At 38.3% G+C, this 17,080-nt stretch overlaps 1 protein-coding gene across 1 annotated transcript; it reads right to left on the bottom strand.

Moving 5' to 3' along the window:
• Positions 1-14,337: 14,337 nt before the first annotated feature.
• On the bottom strand, positions 14,338-16,388 carry LOC109164071. Its single transcript, XM_019312827.1, has 3 exons — positions 15,735-16,388; positions 15,531-15,654; positions 14,338-15,473 (listed from the first exon to the last, which is right to left on the bottom strand). The coding sequence occupies exons 1-3, from the start codon at positions 16,386-16,388 to the stop codon at positions 14,338-14,340; spliced, it is 1,914 nt and encodes a 637-aa protein (XP_019168372.1).
• Between the last annotated feature and the right edge of the window lie 692 nt (positions 16,389-17,080).

Consider the following 17,080-nt stretch of genomic DNA (forward strand, 5'->3'; position numbering starts at 1 on the left):
TTCACCTTACCTCTTTTGGGACCAACAATTGGTATCAGAGCCTGTAGCCTATTTGAGTCAGTTTGTACCAACCTTTGGTATTTAAACACGTTGCCCAACTGGGTTAACTATTTTTTACTGCTAGGCTGATCCATTCTACAAGTGTGTGAATTGGATTAATCTTTCATATCTCTCGTGATGATGATGAAGAAAGATTTAGCTCAAAATCTATTATTCTCACTTGATAAATTTGATGATTGGAAAGTTCGTATGCAGGTACACTTATCGGCTTTACACGATGAAATGTGGGAAGTTATTTCCACTGGCCCTATAGAAATATTAAAAATCAATACGGCGTTTGTTATATCCCCGGATGCTCCACAGTACGTACAAAAGCCAAAACCGGAATGGACATCGGATGATAGAACGCGGAATAATCTTGACAATATTGCCAAGGATATTCTATTCAAAGCCGTAGATGATACAATATTTCCGAAGATCCGAAAGTGTGCCACTGCCAAAGAAATATGGGAAACTCTCATCAAGATTGGCGAAGGAGATGAACAAGAAAAAGACAATAAGCTCACAATCGCCATGAAGAAGTTTGAAGATTTCAAAATGCTCTCAAATGAAAGTGTTGCAGACATGGAAGCTCGAATGATCAAAGTTCTTGGAGAGATTAGTGATCTTGGCAAAAATATTAGCCAAAAAGAAATTAATCTCAAAATCCTACGAGGCTTACCATCTGCATGGGATATGAAGGTTACGGCTATGCGCGATCACCGAGATCTAAGAATGTTGTCAACAGACAAATTATTTAGTGATCTAAAGGAATATGAGTTCGAAATGAAGGCCAAAGATGATGATGTTCATGAAGCTCGAAATGCTGCTCTAATGGCCGAACAACCGTCAACCTCCAGGTCAGTAGAAAATAATGTTGATTTTATGACTGACAAACAATTTGCTCTTTTTGTGAAAAGATTTAAAAGGTTTATGCGAAAAGGAGACAACAAAAATTCTGCTCGTGGAAAATTCATCTCTCGCATAACACAAGAAGAAAAATTTGAAGAAAATAAGGATTTGTGCTACAATTGCCGCAAACCCGGACATTTTAAAATAAAATGTCCGTATCCGATCGTTAGCAAGTATCAAGGCAAAAATGTTGAATCTACGCCGAACAAATCCGAAAGCAAAAGGTTCAAGCGCGACAAAAGAAAAGCTCTCGTTAGCAACGAACCAAACGAAAATGATGATTCGGAGGAATCATCATCAAGCAATGAAAGTTCATGTTTGGATGATGATACAGCGCTAATATGCAAGTCAATTGAGTTGAGTACAAGTGAAGATTGTCTTATGGCTCTTGACGCAGAGGAAGAAGAGGTAACATCTAATTCTTTCACTTCTGTTAATTCTTCTTTTTCTCGTGAATCTATTGAAAATCTAATGCGAGAATGTCAAGAGATTATGCTCACTCATCCTCAACTCAAGGAGCGCAATAATATTTTAATTCTTGAAAAAGAAGAAATGAATAAAAAAATTGCAAGCTGCTTTACTTGAAGTGAGTAAATTGAAGAATGAAAATATTCATCTTCAAGAAGAGTGTAAAGCAAGAGAGGTTAGAGAACATAATCTTAGAGCTACTATTGCTACGTTCACTAATTCGTCTAAAATTATAGATAAAATGGTGAGCATGCAAAAGCCATCAGGAGATAGAACCGGAATTGGTTATGACTCCACATGTTCTCAAACCCCTCAAAATCTGACTAATTCTACTACTACTTTAAATAATAAAGTTCAAGTGGTAAAATTTGTTAAAAGTCAGAATAGCACAATGAGACAAGGACTTGGCTATCAATCAAACGCAAAGTTGAATGTTGAAAGGCCGAAACAAGTTTATACTACGGCAAAGCAAAAAAAATTCTACAAGCAAAGATATGCCAAAGAGTCAAGTGCAAAAAGATTTCATAGAAAAGAGGGAAGCTTTTCTAGAAATAAAGTTGGGAAATTTTACCCCACTCAAAAATATTGGTTGTGCAATAGATGTAATATTTTTTATAGACCAAAGCAACCATTCTCTTCCCAGGTGCAAAAATATAAAAATAATTTTCAAAACCCGGCGCCAAAAATATTTTCTAATGTGAGTTATGATTATCGTTTCTCTAATGGTTACAAATCGCCTCATCTTAATTCAATAAGATCAAGGTGGGTTTGGTTACCAAAAATCACTAACAGTAAAGGACCCAAGCAAATATGGGTACCTAAAGTTAAATAATCTTTTTTGCAGGATGTTTGGTACATCGATAGTGGTTGCTCACGCCACATGACTAGAAATAAATCATATCTAGAGAATTTCAAAGAAATCGATGGACCAAAAGTTATATTCGGAGGAAATCAAAATTATGGAATTACAAAAGGAGTTGGCACGATCAAGAAAAATGGTTTGAAGATTGAAGATGTTTCTTTCGTTGAAGGATTAAAATTTAATTTGTTGAGCACTAGTCAATTTTGTGATAAAGGCTATCTTGTAGAATTTTCTAAAGATAATTGCCTAATTAAAAATGAGCTCACAAATGAGATTATTTTATCTGGAAAACGGCGAAAGAATATGTATGTTGTTGATTGGAGCACAAGCAAAGATTCAGTGTGCTTAATGGCCAGAAATTCGAATGAAGCTAATTGGGAATGACACAGAAAGCTCAACCATTTAAACTTCAAGACTATCAATCAGCTTGCAAAGAAGAATCTAGTAGAAGGCTTGCCAGATATTATCTTCAAGAAGGACCAAGTGTGTGATGCATGCCAACACGGAAAGCAAATCAAATCATCATTCAAATCAAAGACACACGAGTCAACGTCAAGACCGCTAAGCTTACTACATATGGACTTATTTGGACCGGTTGATCCAATAAGTGTAAGTGGTAAGAAATATACTCTCGTTGTTGTTGATGATTTTTCCAGGTACACTTGGACCATGTTTCTCAAGAAGAAAAATGAAGTTGAGCAAGTTCTACCGAAGCTGTTGAAGCAATTACAAAATGAGAAAGAATTGCAAATATAAAAAATACGAACGGATCGCGGAACTGAGTTCGTGAATGGAGTTATACAAGCTTTTTGCAATTCACATGGAATTTCTCATCAATTATCTGCCGCAAGAACACCGCAACAAAACGGTGTTGCCGAAAGAAGAAACCGGACGCTCAAAGAAGCCGCACGAGTGATGATTAGTGCTGTCGGTCTCCCGGAACGATATTGGGCGGAAGCTATCAACACTGCTTGTTACACGCAAAATCGAAGCATGATCCATAAGCAGTACAAGAAGACGCCATATGAGCTATATAAAGGGAGAAAACCAAATATTGGTTATTTTCATATTTTTGGATGCAATTTTTTTATTCATATTAATGATAAATTGCATCTGATGTTATCACATCTTTGCTTGTTTTTATAGTTATTTTGAATCATCTCAGTATTTAAGTTCTTTAATTTTGCTTATTTAATACATATTTTCCTTGCTATTATCATTTAATTATGGTTCACACTTGTTTTGAATGTTTTACGATGTTTGTTAGTGTTTTTGAACCATTGTAGGTCAATTCTATGAGCAAGGGAAGTTCAAGGATGAGTTTGGAGCAATTTTGGACAAGTTCGGGGACCAGAAGGCTCGACGCGTCGAAAATTCCAGAATGTTTTGTGATCGAGACCCGCTGGTCTCGACGCACGAAATTGTGCCAGCTTAATACAAAAGGGCGTTGGCTTCAGCATCCCAATTCAACTTCAATTCCAAATTCCAATTCCAACTTCAATCAAATACGGCAATTTCTTTATTTAAATATAGGAATTATAATTTGAGTCCAATTTTGTACAAGATTCCTATTTCATCTCAACTTTGTACCCACTATAAAATCCCTCCTTCCTCAATCCTAATACCAAACCGGGAGACCGAGAGAATTCAGAGATTCTTGGAGACAAGAAGGAGAGAAATCAAGAGCTACAAGTTGTCTTGGAAAGCAAGAAGAAGACTAGGGAGATTTGGGAAAATCGTCTGGTTAATTCTTGTACTCTTTTGATGATTTGTAATTCTTTATTTATATTTGCTATGTATAATTTAGTCATGCTTGGCTAAATTCTTTAGAGATTCTTGGGTAAAAGTGTTTATGAACCTATGTGCCTGAGCTCTCAGTGTCTTTAATATATTATTATTTGGGTTTAATACTTGTGTTGCAATCGTGATAATATTGTTTGATGCTTGTAATTAACGGCCATAGTTACTAGCTTCATAGCCATGTTTGTGTCACCAATGGGAGTTGGGGCATAAATTAGGGTACACACAATTGCACCTAATGATTGGACCTTGGGAAAGGGGAACTTATTAGGGGAAGTTTATTCTAGATTGTTGCCAATCGGGAGATGGTAGTAATTAGGAATAATTGAATGCTGATCTTCGATCTTATTGGGTGTTTAAGCCACGGGAGTGGAAATTCACTAGGAATAGAGATTACGGGAGTAATTCGATTCCACTTTGCATTCCCACAGAAATCTTAATTCCAAACTAAATATTGCAAACGATAATTGGCACTAGGTGATTAAATACTTGAATCCCATGAATCTCAACTTCTCTCTAATTGTTTTCAAAATCCTGAACCTCTGTTTTATTTTATTTATTTCATGCCAATCAATCATCTAAGTAATTGTTAGGATTAGCTCTAATGAATAAGTTAGTAACTAGTGCTTGATACAACCACTTCCCTGTGGATCGATAACTCGTACTCTGAGAATTATTTGTTTGCAAATATACTACGCATCGGCATCCAAAAGCTTTTGATGAGCGTGCAGATGAAGGAATTTTTCTAGGATATTCGACTACCAGCAAGGCATTCAGAGTTTTGAATAAAAGATCAACGGTGGTTGAAGAATCCATACACGTGGTATTTGATGAAAAATCACAGATCAAAAATGATGCACTAGACGAAGAAATTGAACAAAATGTAACAAGTGTCATATTGATTTTTGTGATACTAATGATACGTGTGAAGATGATGTTTTGCAGGGAATGGATGAGTTGGAAATTAATTCTCTAGAAAATCCCATCCCTAATCTAGAAGAAGTTGGAAATTCTTTTAATAATAATTTTGGGAGTGATGCCGCACGTGAGAATGAGGATGCAGTACAAGTTGGTGATCCAATTAGTGATCAAGTTACTGGTGAAGTTGGTGGTCAATTACAAAATGAATTAAATGTGGAAATTCGAACCAACTCTCCCAGTACACAACAAATGTATCCACCCAGTACCATGCACCCATTTGAACCAGATTTAAGATGGCTCAAAAATCACCCTCCAGAATTAATTATTGGGAATATTCATGAAGGCGTGAAAACAAGATCGTCTACCATGGAAGCATTGTTCACATGTTATCTATCTCAGATTGAACCAAAAGAAATTGACGAAGCTCTCAATGATCCGGATTGGATAAATGCTATGCAAGAGGAGCTCGATCAATTCAAAAGAAATGATGTTTGGGAACTTGTTCCAAGACCGGCGAACCACAATGTTGTAGGAACCAAATGTGTCTTCCGGAACAAAGCAAACGAAGAAGGCGTGATTGTTAGGAATAAAGCAAGGCTCGTTGCAAAAGGATACTCTCAAGAAGAAGGAATAGATTTTGATGAAACTTTTGCACCAGTGGCCCGACTCGAAGCAATCAGAATTTTCATAGCCTACGCCGCACACAAAGATTTCACCGTTTATCAAATGGACGTGAAAAGCGCATTCTTGAATGGTCTACTCGAAGAAGAAGTTTATGTCGAACAACCCCCAGGTTTTGAGGTAAAAGGCGAAGGTGATAAAGTCTACAAACTTAAAAAGGCATTGTATGGGTTGAAACAAGCACCTCGAGCTTGGTATGATACTTTGTCAATGTTCTTGATAAGCTGTGGATTTACCAAAGGCGTTGTTGGCAAAAATCTATTTAGAATTCAAGATGGTGATCATATTTTATTAGTGCAAATATATGTTGATGATATTATTTTTGGAAGCACTAACAATTCTTTGTGTGAGAAATTTTCGAAGCTTATGCAGAATAAATTTGAAATGAGCATGATGGGTGAATTGAATTACTTCTTGGGCTTACAAGTCAAACAACTAAAAGAAGGAGTATTCATCAATCAAGCAAAGTACACCCGCGACTTGATAAAGAAGTTTGGCCTTGATGGAAAATCATCGATCAAAATTCCAATGAGCACATCAATAAGGCTAGACAAAGATGAAGATGGAAAGGATGTCGATCAAACAAAATATAGAGGAATGATTGGTTCACTTCTATATCTTACTGCAAGCAGGCCGGACATTTCTTATGCTGTGGGCGTGTGTGCAAGATTCCAAGCAAATCCAAAAGAAAGACACCTCACCGCAACAAAGAAAATCATACGATATTTGAAAGGCACAATCAATGTTGGATTATGGTATCCAAAAGGTACAGATTTTACTCTAACAGGTTTTTCAGATGCGGATTTTGCAGGTTGCAAAATAGACAGAAAAAGCACTTCCAGGACATGCCAGCTCTTGGGGGGGAGGCTTGTTTCTTGGTTCAGCAAAAAGCAAAATTCCATCGCAACTAGTACCGCCAAGGCCGAATATATTGCTGCAGGAAGTTGTTGTGCGCAAATTTTATGGATGAAGCAACAATTGAAGGATTACGGAGTTAATTGTGATGACGTTAGTATTTATTGTGATAATACTAGTGCAATCGCTATCACTCACAATCCGGTGCTTCACTCAAGAACCAAACATATCGACATTCGACATCATTTTATAAGGGATCACGTTGAAAAGAAAAATCTGAAGATCGAATATATCCCTACGGAAAACCAAGTTGCTGATATTCTCACGAAGCCTTTATGTGAAACGAGATTTTCTACCTTAAGGCACGAGTTGGGAATGATCGAAATGAGCAAAGTATCACTGGACTTAATCTCTCTATTTAAATTGATACTTGTGCTCAAAATAAATTGTTCTATATGAATAAATTGTTTTATGTGTTTATATGCATGTTTTTATTCGAAATTTTTATATGATAAAACTGCAATATGTGTTAGGATCTTATTTGTGTATTTACATGTGTTATTTAACGTGAGATCATATGCCATGCAAATTAATTTGATAAAATGTGCAATTCGTGATTTATTTGATAAGTTGTTTAAAATTGCATGTTTTAACGTGTTAATCAGTTTTTGAGTATGTGTTCATGTTTCTGTAAATTAACTAACTTGTTTGCATGAACAATTTGCTCTAAAATGATTTACCGTGTTTGTTTAATAATATATATATATGTTATGTGCAAAATGTGATTTAAAGTGTTAATTGTATATGTGTTTCGTGTATATGCAGTATATGTGATATAAATTGCTATAAAATGTTTTAGAAATCTAGAAGTTAATATTTTTGTTAGTTTCTAAAATATTTTGGAATCTGACTAATGTGCTTTTTATATAAAGTTGTTTCTAATTATAATTTAGGAATATGTGTGTTAATTTTGTTAGTTTCCAAAATGTGTTTAATTTTTGATTGGAAATTACCGTGTATGAGTTTAATATAATTGGTATGTGTGATTAATTATTTGTGGAGTAATTTTTGCTACTAACGAGATGTTTGAGTGTTATTATGTTTGTGGTACACGAATTTGAGAAGGAAATCAGGAGATAAAGGAGGAAAATTTAGAGTTTAATTGGACATCAAACCTCCACCCATAAACTCCTACCCTTTCTAAACCTCCACCCAACCTAAACCTCCCCCCATAATCCCCTCCTATATCAGCACCCTTCCCAACCGATTCGTTCTCTCTCAAATCGTCACCCTAATTCCTCATTAAATCTCCTAGAAAACGCTACCCATCACATCCACCGCTTTCTCGACGAATGAAGAGTCATGAAAGCATTCATCACACCTTTTGAAACCAAACGTCGGCTATATCCAAAGAAAACCTTTCACCCTTTTCATCATTAGGACACACGGTTCTAGCACCTTCCTAGGCCTATAAATTAGGACCTGAAGCAAACAAATCTGTGTGGAGATTTCTTTTGTTTGTATCTATTTTTTTTTGCAGGCTTCGATGACTCCAAAGAATCAAGAAAAGAGAAGATCTTCCAGGAGAGTGGCCGAGCAAGCAAGACAAGCGATGCTGAGAGCTCGACGTGCTGCAAATGGAGGACATGAAGTTGGAGACACACCTAGCGATCCTCTCATCCTATTCTCTGAAGAAGAGGAAGGACAACCACCAACCAAGGATTAAGTTCAAAAAGGTCCGAAAGTCTCAGCAGTGCAGCTACGACGTTCAACGCCATCACCACTGTCCTCTCGTCCTCTAACCCGCAGCTTCAAGCGATCTTCTCAACTGTCAATGGAACCCGGATTAGTCTATACTCTGAAATCAAGCTCTCCGTCTCCACCGCATGCTGATCCTGAGACTAATCACGGCGCTGGTCTCTCTGCTGATGAAGCCTGATGTGACCTGATCCAAAAATGTTATCTCTTTCTCTCTCCCTAAGAAGGAGATAAATAATGAAAATGGGATGTTTTTGCTACTGGTTTTGTCTATCTCTATTTTCTCTCTGTCTCTCTCTCCTACAAAATGAAAAATCCCTATGTACATAAAAAGATCAAAAGTTTCGTAGCCAAAAAGACACACAAAAAATATATGAATAAAAATAAAATAAAAAGGAATCAAATTTTTTTTTTATATATTATGGCTACAAAAGGGATAAGAGAAGAAAAGAATTAAGAGGAGAAGTGTCAGTACGAGAAGAAATAAGAGAACAAGTGTCAGAAGAAAGAAGAAGAGATATACCAGTGGAAGTTGCAGTAGAAGTTGCTACTGAGAGTAGACTACAAATCACAGAGGATTATCCAGTGTATTGCCAGTACACCATACCGAGTCTACCATGCCTATCATGGACTCTGTGCTAGAAAATGAAGAATTATTTGCAGACAATTACACGAGAACAGAAGTCCTAGAAGAACAAGTTGGTGATCTCAATCAAGAAGCCGAATCACCTGAAGAAGAAGGGGTGCAACTTATTGATGCAGTTGTTCTCACAGATCCAAATAGAAGTCCATTCGGATCCCCTCAAAACTTTGTGCAGATGAATGATCAAGATGATGGCATATTTTCATCCTTATTTGCCAAAGTAGCCGAATCCAGTGATGTTGTTTGTCAAACAATTGGAGAAAAGTTGGTTGAACAAAATCAAAAGATGGATCAATAACACACGGATACACGAGTCAATCTGAAGGAATTAATGGAGCATCAAAACATTTTGAAGACCCAGATTGACAATGCAGAAAGAATTTTGAAAGGAGAATTGACAAAAGGCTTACTTGAAGTGATTCAGCTCATGAAGAAGGAACGTGAAGCAGCTGAAAAGATTAACAACGAACGTCACTTGAGACAGATCAAGGCGATTCAAGATCAAGAAAGCCGAATCAACAAACTTGAAGCTGAACTCGCAGTTACAACAAACAAGTTGGACAACGTGCAAACCGTTTCCATTGAAACACACAATAGTGTTGAAACTGTGAAGGCAAACCAAGACCGAGACTTTAAGACCCTTGCATTTTTGGTTGATAACGCCAAAAGGGGGGAAGAAATTCTCAATCACTTGGCTTTGCAACAACAAGAATTTATTCTTGGAAGTCAACAACAGCCAGTAGTGTCTACTCAAGGTAGAGGCCGAAGCCGCGGACAATCCTCACAAGGACCATCTCAGATTGGTTTTGCTCAGTTCGCGAATCCTAGTCTTGGTACGAGTACATCGAAGGTTGCTGAACAGCGTGGCTGGTTTGAATGCTCTAAGGGTACCGCCACTCAGACAACAATATGGACTAAGGAAAATCTACCAAGCATGATCAAGAAATGACCTGCAGCCGATCAAGCCCAATGGATCTCGGAGAAGAACAAAGAAGAAGAAGGCAAAAGGAAAAGAACCGAGATGTGGTATGAACTAAGAGATTTCACTGGAAATATGGGCATGAATCTTGGAGAAGAAAGAAGCTTCGAAGAATGTGTCTTATGGTGGGAAAACGGAGTTCTTCCGGGCAACAATATCAAAGAAGCTTATGGACACTACATGGCCGGACAGCTTACAAAGAAATTTCAGAATGCAAAGTTCAAAGATGATTTCTTCAAGCTCAGAGAACATGTCAAGGAAATTTTGAAGAAAGACTCTGGTGTGAAGAAACCCAGAAGGTAATCTGAAAATTCTCTTAAGCTGATATTTTCTATTATCGAACCTCTGTTGCGTTTTTCTCAATATTTTCGAAATATATCAATAATAATTTCCCATGGTCTATTTTGAGTCTTTAATTCTATTTGTTTAATGTAATTAGACTTTCGTGAATTAAAAGACAAGAAATATGTCAAACGCACGACAATATTAAAAATTGATGATGATCAAAATAAAAATAATTCAAGATGCGTTTAGGATCTTGTCTAAAAATTTAATTCACAAGTTTCTTTTGATTGTGTCTAGAAAACCATTGTTAAACTCATCTTGGCTTTGTCAAATAAAATTGAGCAAAAAGATTATTTTTCAAAGACTTAAAGCCAATGACTGAGTATAGGTTTTGGCATTATCAAAAGGGGGGAAATTGTTAGGAATAAAGTGTAATGGTTTTGATATGCCAAATTTGTATTTGTAGATCCCCCAATTTTATTTATAGGTCTAGTAGAGTCTTAGACCATGATCGGGAAATTATTTAAATATGAAAAGAGAAAAACAGAGGAAGATGCATGAAAATAGAATAAGAAGATATAAAGCCTAAAATCAAGAATTTGTCTGGAGAAAATGACAAATTGAAGAAGAAGATGAATGATACAATAATTCACGTCAACGCTACTCAAAGAAGATATCCCAGAAGAATTTTCGTGAAGAAAATTAATACTGGAAGAATGCATGAAATTGACTTGGAGATCAAGCATCTATGGAAAGAAAGGAGTACATCAAATGTGATTGGAGATTTAATCAAAAGCTGTACGAACGAAGTGGATGATGCTTGATATATTATGTGAAATGGCTCAAGTTTGAAACTCACCATCAACAATTTTAGAAGGTAAAATTTGAGAAGCCAAATTAAATTAATCTAATGGAGTTCGGCGTTAGTTTAAGCTTTGGGTGCCGATTACAAGTGAAAATTGGGAGCCAATTGAGGTTGTATTATGGGAATTGAGATGCAATTGCACTACTTGGGAGCCGATTGCTAGGTTGTATTATGGGAATTGAGATGCAATTGCACTACTTGGGAGCCGATTTCATAGCAATTGAAATTGATTATTCAATACAGGAGAAGTCTGGGAGCCAATTTCGAAGTCAAAGTCAACAATTCAAATTGGGAAGCAATTGAAAGCACCAGGAGCAGTTCGAAGTCAAAGTCAACAATTCAAATTGGGAAGCAATTGAAAGCACCAGGAGCAGTTTGGGAGCCAATTGCAAGTCAAAGTCAATTGGGAGCCAATTGCAAGTCAATTGGGAGCCAATTACAATGGAGAAATTCAAATTGGGTGCCAATTACAAGCCAATTGAAATTTCTCCAAATTGGGTGCCAATTACAAGCCAATTGAAATTGGGTGTCAATTACAAAGGAGAAATTCAAATTGGGTGGAAGTTCAAAACCAATTTGAAGTCTGAGAACACCCAGACGTGAGAATGAAGAAGATGAAGATGAATTTACAGTGAAAATATTATCACAAGGAAAAATACTAGTATGTGATTAAATTGATGAATATTTTTAAATTCCAAAGATACAAGTACCACTCCAGAGCTGATCAGAGAAGCCGTTCTACACCCAGATATTCCCACTCAACGTAAAACCAGAGGAAATATCAGATGAAGTTTGGGAGCTCATTTACATGGAGATGAAGATCCATCAAACGGCTAGCTTATCCTTTCCGACATCTTTGCAGAAGATAAGATAAGATCTCTGACAAAAAGATACAAGATTTCAAAAATGAGAGCGTCTCTTTCCAACGGACAGATTCTCATTACCAGCTATAAAATGATGAAGATATGAAGACTTGAAGAGAAGAAGAGTAGTGAACGAAAAAGTGTGAAGAGCAATAGAGCAAGAGCAAAAAATTCGAAACTCATCAAAGAGATCGAATAGAGCAATTAATTAAGCTTGAAAGAGCATAGAGCAAAAATCTCATTTGGTACAGAGCATACCAAAAATCTTCAAGTGAGAAGTGAGAAAAGAAAAAGAACTCAGAGAGCTTCAAAAGAGAAATATTCTGAGAGTTCTTAAACAGAGCAAAACAGAGCAAAAATATCAAGTGCTTTACTTGATATATTCAAAGAGAGAAAACACTAAGAGCTATCAAGAGAAATCATTTCAGAGTGTTTATCTTCATCAAAGAGACCTGCTCATCATTGAAGATCATCTACAGAGTCTCAGAAGTTGGAAGCAAGACAACACTTGTTTTGGAGCAAAACAAGAGAAGGGAGGAAAGTAGCACGGAGCTGTGAAATCCTGGATTGTCACACGGAGCTGTGAGATCCGAAGCAGCAGTGTCGGAGGCACTGGGCGTGATTGGTGTGGGCTTGGTGATCAAAGCACCAGATCACGGGATACGTTTCTACCGGAGTGTGGAAGACGGGGGGAAAGTAACGCGGAGTCGTGAAATCCTGGGATAGTAGCGCGGCGACGTGAAACCCGAAGCAGCAGTGTGGTGTTACTGGGCGTGATTAGTGCGGGCTTTGTGATCAAAGCACTAGATCACGGAAATTCATTGTATCTTGGAACCAAGGAGTGGTAGATATAGTGAATTGCTCTTGGAGATAAGAGCAAGTGGAGTAGGAGGATTACACCACCTCGCGAACCACTATAATTGTCTTGTGTTCTTTACTGCTTTCTTTACTTACCGCTCTTTACATATTCGCTCTGCACGAGATATACTGCTCACACATTCTCACACACACTTTATGTTTATTTATTTCCGCTGTGCACCATACTCTAACAATCTAGTTAAGAGTTTTGGTTTATCTCTGGCTTAGCAATTGTTGTGCTGTGCGAAAAAGTTTGAAAGTCTATTCACCCCCCCCCCCCTCTATACTTTCAACTTACCTCTTTTGGGACCAACATAATCAAATTAAATGGATTATCCAACTGATGAAAGGGACTGACTGATTCAACGATGAAGTCAGTCAGTAAGGCAGATCATTAAGATGTTTATAGAAAGAGATAACGACACAAAGCAACACACAAGATGTTTATCCAGTTCGATACAGTGTGTATCTACGTCTGGAGGACGATCACATAAGCGTCCAATCCACTAAATCATAATCCAATGTACAAAGGTAGAGAAACAATAATCTCACCCAAGTGTCCCACACAAGGTACATACCCAGTCTACACAGGTTTAGTGGATGGTTGAAGATGGAGAGCCATGCATACAGAAGTCCAATGAAATTCCTTCACTTGGAGAGCCAACTCTGATGCAGTCCACTTCAATAACGCTCTTCTTACTTGTTCCCACAACATTGTGATCGTAGCGTCCTTTCGTTTAATCAACAATAATTCTTCTCAAGTTCTTCATCATAATCACCATGAACATGTTGTATTGATAAGAGGCATGATAATCAACGATCTGATCTCATAAAACTGTTTTAGAGTGTTTCTTTCTTCTTGAAAGCGTAACCCTAATTCTTATCGAATAAGAGTACTTATAGTTCCATAGTAAGAACACTCTCCATAGATATATTTGATTGTAGATGGTAGGATAATATTTGAAGAATGTAATCTTAGAGATTCGGTCCATACCTTTCCAAGACAGATACGCTGATCTTCTTTCCAAATTTGTCTTCTTTAAACCGCGTACAACCTTTAAGGAAATAGCTTCCTAAAACAGATCTTCAGTGTCAGTCCCTCTGTTGTCGTATCTGATTGATCAGTCCTCTGTAAAACAAAACCGACACTAAGCTAATCCTATCTTAGTTTGCCATAATAATATTGCCAATTATAAATTGGTGTTTTTTGAGCAATTAAAACACTAACAAACTCCCCCTTTGGCTATTATTTGGTAAAACAACTCGACTACGTATAAAGACACAAACTGAAATAACTAAGACAGGCTAGCATAAAAATCAAACCAAATATCTGATTACAAAGCATAGCGGAAATAAAACACAACATACAAGTCATGCTGGATCAAAACGACAGTCATAAACATTCTTCAAACAAAAAAAGGTTGTGCCATCACAATCAACGCCCAGCCAGGGCCAGAAGGTACACAAAAACACATAAACAGTCCCCCTGAGATCATACTCCCCCTGAGATCATACTCCCCCTTTTTGCCAATGATAGCCAAAGCATGGTCAATCATTAGAGGGAGTCTCACTGTTAGACATCGCATGTTCAGCAGCAGTGGATTCAGACAAGCTTAAACGAAGAAGAACGGTGGCCAATTCAGTACGAGCCCCTGTCAGCTGTTTCGCAATTATGCAGTGAACTGTCTCGAGCTCAGAGACCCTTGCCTTCAACTGAATAGAAAGTTGGAGATCCCTTGCATGCGGCGAATTATCAGTCACTGTATCAGCTTCAGAATTGGAGGGAGCAATCACCGGTGTAACATCACAAATATGGTTTCCAGTCAAAAGACGACGGTCAACAGTGTAGAGGAGAGTCGGACTTATCACCTCAGTAGGCATTGGCTCTAGGCCCTGAGTTGTTAGGACTCCAAAAATCAAATTAGGGAAGGGAAACCTTACCTTCTGTTCACGTGGATGGATCAAGGTGACGATATGATTATAAATCCAGGCCCCCAAATCAAACGTCATCTTTGTTCCAATCCGAAACAAAAGACCTGCGAATTGCTTGCCCACCGTATGGAAATGGGCCGATGGAAGCCAGTTGTGAAGCGCAAGACGATGCAATATGACATATTTGGAGGTGAGCTGAGAGCTCGGTAGATAATCCTTGTCACCAGAAGGCCATGTATCAGTCTGTCTACCAGTTAGGGTCTTGGCCACTGAATCCCAGTCAGTGATTGCTTCTTCGTGCACCGCTGTCAGGCCATAGTATTCATTGATTATGTCAGGGCCGAAGACGTACCATTTACCTCGAATGAAGATTTGCATTGGTGGTGGCCCAGTCAGATTGTCTATCTCTTTATTGAAATTACAGTAGAATTCATACGTGAGGAGCTTCGAGTACGGACAAATAGAGGAGACAATCTTCAGCAAGCCCACTTCACTCAGCAGTGGCAGGATGTCGCAAACTGAATTCATCTGGTTTTCATCAACAGATCGTTGAACAATAAGATCTCTCCTGACCATAGTGGACCATTTACCTTGAGCAGTGGAGGTAACAAACTGAGGCTTGTAAATAGATGTGTCAGTACTTTCAACAAGTTGAACCTCATGAGTGATACTCCGACCTCTGGAACGAGTAGATGGTTTCCCCTTTCTGGTAGAGGATGTGAGAACAATAGCAGGTTGAGCAGCAGCAGGACCTTTTTGCTTAATAGACGACCGTAGTGTCTTGAATACTTGTTAAATTGGAGGATTACCTTCAAGTTCGATAGACTCACTGGACTTTCTTCTCTTCTCAGGCTGATCTACATCAGCATTGTCATCACCCGTCTCAACAACAACCTTCACAGGAACATTCTTTCGTTTTGATCTTCTCGTCTCCTTGGATGGGAAATGAACAGGAGACACAGAGTGACTGGAATCAGGAACATGGGCAGAAGAACTTCCAAGAGATTTGTTACTTCTTTAATTTTGAAGGTGGTGGAATCAGGATGTGCAGTAGCCTCAACAATAGGGGGCTTAAATGCATGAGCTTGGGTGCCATAGACTTCAGCAAGGATCTTTTCATCTTCACTCGAGGACTCAGAAGGATGAATGACACGGTATGGTTCTGGAATGGAGGCAGAGGGTAAACCAGCAAAGTGCCGGATATGTTCAAGACTTTCAGCCAAAGATGTGGAGGTGTAGACTGGGACTCCATCTATTCTTTCAGATTCATGGGTGCTTGAGTGTTTAACAGTCTCAACTTCATCAAGCAAACCAGAGAGATTATCAGAGGGACAGATTTCATGTGGGACATCAACAATCACAAAAGGAGGCAGAGCAACATTATCAGCCGAGTAAACAACCAAGCTTAGATTGTTGGTCTCCTCAGAGGGTTTATCTTTCTCATCAGACATAACATCAACAATTTCCTTCAAAGGCTCAGGCTTCGTAGAGGGGATGCATGAGGGATCATCAGACACAGAGGATTTCACAGATAATAACACATTCACATTATCAGACACAGTAAGCACAACAGACGGAATATCAGCAGATACAAAATCATCAGGTTTATCAGGAGAAATTTCAATAGGAGAATCAGAAGAATTTGACCTGTTACGGAGAATCTCCATTCGGTGTCTAGCTTCATTCTCGGCAGCCTGTAGGTATAGGGGTTGTGCCACTGCTCTTCGATGGGAGATCTCTTCTGACTCAAGAGCCCTTTGTGCAAAATATTGGAGAAACGCCCCGGCTCGATTTCCATCTGAAGGCTCTGGGATAAAGGCTAGGGAAATCTCATCAGTAGCTTCGGAGGCCAACAACAGGAGCTAACTGGTATCATCTTCGGACTAGTCGGCGTAGAACTCTGGATAATCCGACATCACTGTGACCATGATTTCATCACGGAGGAGGGGATCAAGCTTCAACTTCTTCTTCATAGCTAACTGGAGTAGTGTTTTGACATGCTTGGTGGCTGTCTCTTGTGAATGGACCTTTCTCCCAAGCTTGATGATAATGTTACGAACTGCATCCGCCATTGGTATGAAATTTTGGAAAGCGGAGAAAGAAATCCTAGGTAGAAGAGCAGAGAGAAATCAATCGGTGGGCAGAGATATTTTGAACTTCTGTGTTCTTTCAAGTCTGACCCGATACTCAAATATAGACCCAAGGGCGAAGAACCCTAATAAATGCAGCTCGTCAGATTACATGCAGAGCTGATGTGATTGACGCAACGGTATGCCTTCTTTTTAGGCAGGAAACGGATGCAGAGAAGATTTGAAATTTGAAAAAGGCTAATTACTTTATGGTAATATAGGTTAAGATA

This window comes from Ipomoea nil, unplaced genomic scaffold, assembly GCF_001879475.1.
Source record: "Ipomoea nil cultivar Tokyo-kokei standard unplaced genomic scaffold, Asagao_1.1 scaffold3056, whole genome shotgun sequence".
Classification (NCBI taxonomy): domain Eukaryota; kingdom Viridiplantae; phylum Streptophyta; class Magnoliopsida; order Solanales; family Convolvulaceae; genus Ipomoea; species Ipomoea nil.